Source organism: Lipophrys pholis, assembly GCF_963383615.2.
Source record: "Lipophrys pholis genome assembly, chromosome: 3".
Taxonomy (NCBI): domain Eukaryota; kingdom Metazoa; phylum Chordata; class Actinopteri; order Blenniiformes; family Blenniidae; genus Lipophrys; species Lipophrys pholis.
Window position 1 is genome coordinate 4,570,985 of NC_137627.1, and position 10,233 is coordinate 4,581,217.

A 10,233-nucleotide genomic window follows, 5' to 3' on the forward strand; every position below is an offset into this window, starting at 1 on the left:
TTGCAATACCTCCCATTTCCATGGAAGTTTAGAACCGCCACCTTTGTCCTGTGATCCAGCATCAGGTTGAGTACACTGTGCATACTTACAAGGGAAGTTGTATTTGAAGCAGGCCTGAGCGGCTATAAGCCACTCGGCTCGGGTCTCACAGAAGATGGCAATGTTGGATTTTGGCCGCTGCCCCAGCGATGCCAGGCCGCTGCCCAGGCGGGTCGCCGCTGTCAGGGTCTCCTCATAGGACAGCCAGCGGTACTCTCCGAGAACCACCTGCAGGAGACGTCGCGAGAAGAACCGGTGGGGATTTTGTTCCTTTTCTTAAAAAATTCAATGAGTGTTATGAGTCGTGACACCATCTCAAACAAACTAACCACAGATCTACATCCTCCCTCATGCTCATTGATTCCTCATCATGCTGTTTACACTCACACAGCAACGGGCCTGCAGGAGCATCAGTGAGGTTATACCGACTCCTAATGGTTAACAAATAGCAGTGCACACAAAACACACAGTAACGACAACCCCACAGCACTGTTTAGTACATACAGGAAACAATAACAGGAGCTAAACACCTAAGCTATGCACTCTTGCAGCAATGAGTGCTACAACAATGCAGTTTAAATGGATTAAAAGGATCAGGCTGGTGGCTTTAGTGCAGTAATTCAGAAGTAAATGCTAATAATCCTGGACCATGCAGGCACCGTGCACTCAAGATAACCTCATATACAAAGATTTAGCTCAGGAAAAGTAGTCTTTTTATACGTCATGTGTTATATTTGTTGAGTTACTTAATGCTTAAACTTGACATAGAAGACACCAGAGGACTCTGAAAACGCTACCTTCAAGAAAAGACGCCTAAATATTTTTTTACTTGGATCCCTCTCAGTTGACCTACATTGAGTGCACCGGGTGACGTGTTTTCGTCCTCACACTGGTGCTGCTGGGATTTGTGCAGTTTCCACATACTCTGACCTAAAGTTGAAAATAACTCACAATAATGGCACTCACTAGTGGAAGTGTATTGAAGCCCCCAGAGATTACACAGCTGATCCCAAGGATTGCAAAAGATTTCAAAGCTGTGCCAATAAAGCATAAACCTGATTACTTAGAACTTTTCTTTATTTTACTGACGGAGCTCTTCAGGCTGGTTAAAAAAAGAATATATACGAAATGAAATATGTGAAAAATCCGTGCGACGTTGGAAAAGAAACAAAGAAAACTGACTAAAATTACTTAGTTTAAATGGTGAATCAATAACATGGTTGTAGGATGAGAAAGCCTGAATTTATATGAATTTTATGACTGAATAATTGTAGAAAAATCTTTGTGATTATACCATTATACCAATTTGGTTCTTGGGGACACTGTAATGACCATTTATCCGATTTCCAGATATCGTATGGTGACGTTTTACAGTTATGAAAAGTAACCATGTTAAATCCTGTCAACTGTGACAAAACAGGAATGAAAGATGCATTTTTAGAGAAGCTGAATGTTCTTCACTTCAGTGGACTAAAAGGTCATTTTCATCATCATTCACACACCATGGTGAAGGCTGCTGTTAAAGATGAGGGATCATTAAAGGCCTTGTTTACGAAACGTTTCAAATAAAAATGTATTTTAAGATTTTTTTATTTTTAAAAAAGATTCATGTTTACTCAGCAACTTTTAGAAAGCGATGTCCGTTTACACAGAAACGGCTGAAAACGTGTTGCTGTGGGTTGTTTCTGAATGAAAGATAAACAATGGCGAGTCCACAGACATTTGTTTGGACAGACGACAGAGTTGAATTGCTATTGTCTGACTGTCAACTGTTAAACTAGTTCCAGTTAGAATATGAACCCTGCTCCATCTCTGTTTAATTATAGTGTCAAATAATACATTCTGTGTGTTGCTTTTGTACATCGTTGCATTCAGACCATGTCTATCTCCGTCACATCGTTGTTTACCTTCTTGAAGACTTTCCCGTTGCTCTGCCGCTCGTCCTCCTCGCTGATCACCTCCCTGGTGCCGAGGCAGTCTCTGTGGGGGAACCTCGTGACGGCGTACTCAAACAACTTGTCCAGCGTGTCTGCTCCGGGGTGCAGCGATGTGACCAGCCTCTTGGCGGCGCTCACAGCTCGGTATGGTCCCTCTGGACGTCCAGAAGCCGATATGGCCTTCGCCCTCTTGGCTCGCTCGTCCTCTGAGCCGTAGAAGCCGTCACCGGGCTGGAAGAGCCAGCTGAGGAGGTAAGAAGGCAGGAAGCTGATGACGGTGTAGATCCACACCATGAGGTGGAAGAGGAGCAGCAGCATCGGGTTCAGGTCCTCCTTCAGCTTCATCCTGGTGGAGCAGTGAGGAGAAGGTGGAGGGGAGGCTCGTCCTTTTCTTTTAAAGCTCCTCACTCTGCCTCTGAAACTGAAAACAGACCCGCAATCAGGACTGCTGGAAAGTAAAAGTCATGCTCCTGGGTTTAGCTGAAACACGCCATTTTAGTTTCGAAATGACACTCCTGTAGTAATCCCGAGGTTTGGCTGGCTGGCTGGAAGAGACCCTGAGCGCATTCTGAATCCGAAAGGATGTTCAGTCTGAATGAAACCGCTGTGACACAGCAACTTCTCCCAGCAACTCCTCCACCCAACAGTGTCAATGAGCACTTCATCCATCAGCGTCAATCACAGTCAGCGTCAGCCAGGCATGAAGGTAAACCAGGAAGACAGAGAGACGAGTCGTGAGAGCAGGGAGTGGACGAGAGGAGACACACAGACAGCGAAGAAAACAACAGAGACACAGTTTGAACCATGTAAACAACTCAACAGGCTTAAGTAAAACTCTGCAGTGTTAATGCTTTCTGGCATGTCCAAGTCCAATTTAGTTGTTTTCATCGTGGATAATTTTACAGTTGCTATTCTAAATCTTTTTTTTCTTATCCTCCTTATTGAATGTGTTTGTCAAATATTGTGTCGTCACCCGTTCACATTCTAAACATAGGTGTAATTAACCCTCCATCCAGAAAAGTTATTTTAGAATTGCACTAATTTGAGTTAATTCAATGACCCTTGGGAGAAAAAGTGCAATTCAAACGATTCTTCGGTACCTTTTTTAGCATTTCATCAAATGATGAATTGTCATCATTGTCAGTAGTGAAAGTGACAGCTGGAGTGTAAGTGTGAGGAGAGCCCATGAGTAACGGATAACCTGTTTGTGTTGATAGTTTACTTTATGAAGAAAATCAAACGCTACCGTCTTCCATCCTGTGCTCACATTGAGGTTATTCATTAAAATACTGCTACCAGACGTGTCAGTGTTGTGAGTTGCACATTTATTTGAGTGCTGTTTAAACTTAAATGATGATAAAAGCACAGTGAATACAATTCTGTCAATATATAGACCAACATATATACAAGACGTGTTCAAGCAGAACAGGTGCTGGACTGTTAAAAAGACATCTGCAGTGGTGTGAAACTGGGAAGGACACCAGCAAACGTCACTCAGAGCATTATCAGACGTCACATGACCTTTTGGTCAGAGGGTCTTTTGAGGGTCACAGGAGGTCACCAGAGAGTATTAACTAGAAAGTCGTTACTATACAGGCCATCAACTTCCATTTGTGAATTTTGGAGAATAATAAATAAAAACAGATCAAGACTGTTTAAGCAGTGACACACAAACACAATCTGAAGTTCTCCATCAGTCCTTTTTCCCAGCGCTAATTCATTATTCATATGAGGACGAGGCTCATTTTGCTGCCCTGGAGCACCACATTGTTCCTATGGCTGCCTGAAAAGACACACACAAACACACCCACACACACACACACACACGCACACACACACCTCCCAGTGTGTCATCCTTCAAGTCTCCCTTTGAGACTCATAAATAAATCACACATTTCACCAGCAGTTCTCTCCCTGTGGGATGTGGACTCTTTTCCATGATCCGCTGTGTTTCTGCTTGATGCAGAGCCACGACGACACAGATTACCAAAACCGCCCCTTGTGGTGGAACAGATGTTTCAAACCCACCGCCCGTGGTCATCCACTTTCTGATTGCTGTATGTGCATCCTGAGAGGAGGGACGCAGTCAAAGAGAGGAAAAAGACAAAAGTCTACTTCTACTGTTGTGTGGTGCAGACCATTGGTACCCAAAGTCTAGTACCTCCTGGTTTGATTGTTTTTTTTTTAAGGTTTCTGTCTTTGTATGTTGGTAAGAGTAGACGTGCCCGGCAGTATTCGGCTCTACCGTTATGTTTTGGACATGGCCCTTCGTGGGAGAAATGTGGAGCATCTCCAAGGAAAATGTTTTGGGGGAAACCACTGGTGTGGTCAAGTGTCTCAGACATGCACAACAACTTTAAATACATAAAAACTTAGAAGTTCCACTGTCTGCTGCCAACCGAAAGCAAAACTGTCTGGTAAGAATTTCATCCAGGGCCTCTGACTTTCGTAGGACTGACGCTGTTCCAAAGCTCTACACTCCCGCTGAGGTTGATGCTATTTTCCTGCAGCTATGCTTATTCAAAAACAATGTTCAAAGGTAAAACTGAATTCACAAAATGAATGTATTAATATGGATGATGATTTACTTTTTTAGTTGGTTTAACTGATGGCTGAATGCAATAGAAAATACCAAAGGTGCAACATCTTGATTTAAATCCACAGTATTGTTTAGAAGCCAGAACATTTACCACAAATATTACAAAGGACACGACGCAGTGTCTAATTGTTTGAGACTGACTCTCTGGCACAGCTTTTAAACAACATGTGTTATTGTGCATGGCTGCATCTGAGTCCATGCGTTAAAAGGAGGAAAGATGCATTATGAGACGGCTTCACAATGTTACTGTGCTCAATTTGAGTTTTTGCAGCCAAGTTGGATTAATATTGAGGCCCCGTTTACATGACGTCATATTTTCAAGTGAAAACTGAAAACTTTTGTTGCGTTGTTGGTGTCTGTTTACAGGACAACGCTGTCGCTGTGGAAACAGGGGGGAAGTAAAATGTTCTAAAACGCTGCTGCTCTGTTTTATAGCTGAGAGTCACCCGTAATAGAAACCTAACTTTCTTGTATGTCCATATGAATGTCTGTATACTCGCCATTATTAGTGTTTATAGCGTACTGTTCTCTGCACGCATGTGTGTGTGTGTGTGGTTTCATTACAGAAACAAACAACAGCGCCAACATGTGGCCTGGCACACTACCTGCATTATTTCCAGTGTTTCTGCCGTTACATGAAACCTTTCCGAAACGACAACACAAAAACAAAGTGTTCTCCCTTGAGGTTAGGCTGAAATAATAGCGCCAAATGGACGATGAAAAGTTATCAATTATTTAAAAAGGAACTTATTTTGTGTGTTTCTAACATTTCTAACACGACATGAACCGAACACACATAAATGGACTAAACGCATCGACGTGGCAGGTGTTGGGAGTCCACTAACAGACCATCCATAATTCATATGCTGTTTGGCAGCGGGGAGCTCGATTAGCCAGTTACCAGCCAGCAGAGACCAATTCAAAACAGCCGGCGGAGGCTTTCAAAAAAACATCCAATCCAAAATAACAAAACGTACTTCTGTCTGCATCTGCAAAGAGGTCAAGCCCCCAAATTGCATAAGTAAGGTTTAGTCTAATCTCCAGGCTTCGTAGAGTAGTTTGAAATATGCAAACTCGTGGTTGCTCAATAAATGTTTTCCTGCAGCGGGCAGGCGCTCTGGCTGGATTAATTGAGTAATGTAGTGGCATGATGTACGTGTCGGTGGGGTGAGCGGCCGTGCATGTGTCTGGGACAATCATGGCTTCCTCAGGAGACGGAGTCAATGGGGTCTTTTGTGCGCACACGTCATCGCACTTACGCCCACTCCGCTCAAGTCTTGCAGAGACTTGAACACAGCTATTGTGGCCAAAGCGACCTGCCACCAACACATGGCTGAGGGTCAGTGTGTGTGTGTGTGTTTGTGCAATCGTTTGGATTCTGCAGATCGCACACACACACACACACACACCGGTCACCAACGATTTCAGAAAGAACATAAAACTTCTGGAGTTGATCTGGGAATCCATCCCGGCTCATGTGGAATGCGTCAGCAAATACATATTGAAAAAAAACAAACTAGTCTCACCCTCTCCCGAAGATATGTTTTTGGCAAATTTGTTTTTTATAATTTTTTTTCATTCATTCCATTTAGATATTTTATCTGTTATAGCCATTTTAGCTGTTTATGCCTGTTTCGTACCAGATTCCCTGCTGTGACTCAGCACAAAATAGCAGAAAAATAAATGAAAAATAAAAACTTAAAGTCCATCATGACTTAAAAATCATGTAAAGCCCCTATCTTATATAGGATTTATAAGTAAACCAGTAGAAATGTTAAAAATCTGAAAAAATTTACTCTATTTTGAAAATGATAATTTAGATGATAAGTTTCCATAAAGTCGCAGATGGTTCTTGTTCTATGTTGGGGTTTTTTCCCCCACAAAATCAAATTTTTTTTATATTATTGCAAATATGAAAACAGGTTTAAGCGTATCCAGCTAATATCATCAACTTTTCTAATAATGTTAATCTAGCAGAGATTCAACAAGATGCTTTTTGTCTTTGTACAGTAATAAAACATTGTTGTGGTTTTTTAGTTTCAGATTACTATATTCAATATAACTTTCTTTTATGTTTCTACAAATTAATAAGCATGTTTTTGTTTGTAAAAACCTAATATAGGTTCTTAGTGTCCTTCTTTGGGCAATTTCTTTGTTATTTAAAATTCCAGTATATGGCAACCTATTTATTTCAGTCAACTTGTTAGACTTGAAAATACTTTTAATAAGGAACCCGAATGATAATATTTGAACCCTGTATTGATTACAATGAAGGTCGAGGACCTTACAGTGGGAAAACAAGGCAAATACATGAAGTGAACCAGAAAGCGTGACGTTGTTCTGTAACCACAACAACTTAGTGAGAACGTAAAACTTTTGTAGCATTTCGGGTGTTCGTTTACACGACAACGATACACGGAGCCACTGGAAGTACAACTTTTTGAAAACGACTCACAAAGGGGAACTTCTCAAAAGTGATCTGACTCCGTCTCCATGGAAACGGGGGGAAAAGGCATAATTTTTGCAACGCTGCTACTGTGCATGCACAAACAGCAGTAGTAAATAGTTATTTTGCTCATGCACGACTGGACGGACAATAACAACAATGGCGGCCACCAGAGTGTCATGACTCCCGGTCCATATTGTCCAAGGACTTGGTGGTTTTGTAGTTGTGAGTCACCTGTAATAGCAATCTTAGTTCTTTCAGTCTATTTGAATGTCCATCTACTCGCCATTGTTAATGTTTACAGTGAAATGTTCATTACAAAAACAAACAACAGTCACAAGTTACACAGTTACAAATAATATTTTCTTTGTCTAACAGTGTGTGTTGGTTCAACAAAAGATTAAAAGAAGAAATATTTAACTTTCTTACTTTTAGGTGTTTGGTGTTTAAGTTTTTTATGTGACAATTCCTTAATATGACTGCAACTTGTTTTTAAAACCTGAAATATTTTTGTTACATTTATTTAAAAACAACTTTTTGATTCAACTTAATAATGAATTTAATTAGTGAGTGAGTGAGTGAGTGAGTGAGTGAGTGAGTGAATGAGTGAATGAGATAGTTAGTGTTGATCCAGAAAAAATCTGAGGATCATCCAGTTTCAAGTATGCTATGTCCGGTTAGAGCTTTTATATGAGCACAATTCCCAATCGTTTCCTAAATTTGCAGTGAGAATACCATGAAGATGCTTTTGACTACTTTTTTTTTTTTTTTTTTTCATTATTATCTCTTCCATACTTTGTAACATTTTGTATTTTGCAACACTTGAGTTCTGGAGTGGTACTCAATACAATGTTGCCAACTCTATACAACAAATCCAGTGAGACAGTTATCAGATTAGATACTTTTTAAACTAGAGATGGTTAAATGTGTCATTTTCAAACACTTTAACGCTTTTTAATATATTTCAAAGTCAGAGCAGCTTCTGTGTGCAACAAGTTTTTGTATAGGTAACTTAAGGAAAAGTCATCAATTGATGTAAAAATATTCATATTCAATGTATTTCTACTGTTTAAAATGTCAATATTCTGACGTGAAATGCTCAAAACTTTCTTTAAATTTGTTCCTCTTCTAGCCTCATTTAAACGAGATTAACATGCCGCATAATCCGATAACAAAGTGTATTTCTTTAACAGCGTGACGCTGGCGCAGCATCCCAAGCGCGTGCGTGAGGATAGGGGACTCACCTGGCGCGTGTGTGGAGGTGGTGGGGCGTCGAGGGGGCGTGCAGTGTCCCTTTACAACCGAGAAGAAGCGCTTCAGACCCCCACCGTGACTCACGTCCATCCACCGGCTCCCGGTTTCGACTGACGCGGCTGGCGCTACGCGACGCGAGGCGTGGCGTCACGTCGTGCGTCGCTATGGATGATGGATGCGTGCTCGCGCGGCAGGCAGGGTCGGTGTCAGGAGGGGGGGGGGATCCCCTTCCAGCGCTATGATTGGACTTGCGGAGGTGGCGCGTGCGAGGGGCCGGACCTCGAGCTGGGTGGATGGGTTACTGACGGTCACGAGGACCCAGAATCCGTGCGCAAGACGCACACATATAAACGCACGCGCTCACTTTTCCTTTTACAATTTGCCCCACCATTTTTACAACTCTATCACGTATTAACTTAATATTATTTAACTTTATGTCACCAATCCTAATTTGAACCTTCTCTTTGTTGATCATTTGAGCAATTTGAGGGTGACAAGTCACTAATCCATCATCCATCTTAATTACACCTTGCTGCAATTAAGGCGGTGTTTACATGGAAAAGTTCCACGTGAAAATGCATTGTCTTTGCATTTTCGTTTTCATAAAGGTCTCATGATTACACCATAACACTTTCAAAATTATGTCTTTTTTTCACAGAAATGCTGAAAACAATGTAGTTGACACGCCAGGCCACACGTTGGCCCTGTTGTTTGCTTTCATATTGAAAACACACACAGATGTGCACAGAGAGCAATATACTATAAACGTTAACAATGGTCTTGGTCTTGACTCGGTCTCTGGATAGACAACAAAATAAACAAAGAGACTACATAATGAAAAGATTCCCATTTATTCTTTCGGTGCATTTAAAAAAAAAAAAAAAAAAAACCTTAACAAGTGAAAATGTCTTAAAAAAAAAAAAAATTCATACAAAATGCAATTACCAAATTTGAATCTCACATTTTTTTTATAATTCTTTGTTTTATAATATTTTACTTTTGAAACATTTTATGGTTTCATGACTAAATCAAAGGCTTATGCAGCAAAACAAAGGAGGATTACAAAGTTGTGTTCAAGCCACCGAGGCTACTTAGCTTGTTGTGACTTTTACCATCCTCAATCACTTTGAGCTATAAGAGGAAATTGGGAACAACATAGACAGAATGCTCCTAAGTCCACTAAGGGGGGTTTGAATTTCTTATGCTTCATGTTTTCTTGTGTTTCTCTGTATTTCCGTGGCAGACGGTATAAATACTACAAATTTGGGTGGTTTCATGCGGACGACCACATTTCTTAAGGCGATTTTACAAAAGGATTGCTTTTCTCGCTGCATGGACACAGTCTGAATGATTCGTTCTTCATTTTAATATAAAAATAGATCCCAGCCATCGAGAAACACACACAACTCAGGCACACAATCGGACACATGCACTGAGACTTCCTTCTGTCAAAACACTTGGTGTTGCTTCAACAAACACGTGCAGGATTTTAAGTCCCTCCTTGAAACTCTGTCATTGTCATTCTTTTCCTGCATTTTGTCCATTGTTGTTTGTGTTGAATGGCGCAAAGTCCCTGTCATTTTGGTGCGCTGTCACAAAGACATGTGGGCTGCTGACATGACCCTGACGTGACTTTAAAGCTTGACGACGACCCCGCTGCAGTGTATTTTACTGTTGAGGTGAAGAGAGAGGCTTGAGCTGAGAGACAAGACGTTCAGCATTTTTGTCCCCACCCTCAACTCTGTTCAAGAACTATCCAGGAGGAACTCAAAGTAGAGCAGCTACTCCACTACTTGAATTAGTTTGGGTAATATCCTGGTGCCTGCTGTTGGAGGTCTGGATGGATGGAAGGATGGATGGATGGATGGATAGCAATTTCCTAACGTCTGTGTGACGCAAACCCAGGTTTTTCATTTGTAAATGCATCACTGATGTTGGAAATGTTTGACTGATATTAT

General features: G+C 41.2%; 1 protein-coding gene across 1 annotated transcript in view; it reads right to left on the bottom strand.

The window, feature by feature from the left end:
- The window catches only part of acsl3a (acyl-CoA synthetase long chain family member 3a), a 32,522-nt gene extending 24,083 nt beyond the window's left edge, over positions 1–8,439 (bottom strand). Inside the window, exons 1-3 of the mRNA XM_080460024.1 lie at positions 8,266–8,439; positions 1,947–2,397; positions 90–267 (exon numbers count right to left, since the gene is read on the bottom strand). Coding sequence (XP_080316150.1) covers positions 90–267; positions 1,947–2,321 — 553 coding nt within the window. The 5' untranslated portion in view covers positions 2,322–2,397; positions 8,266–8,439. The remainder of the gene's footprint in view (positions 1–89; positions 268–1,946; positions 2,398–8,265) is intronic.
- Between the last annotated feature and the right edge of the window lie 1,794 nt (positions 8,440–10,233).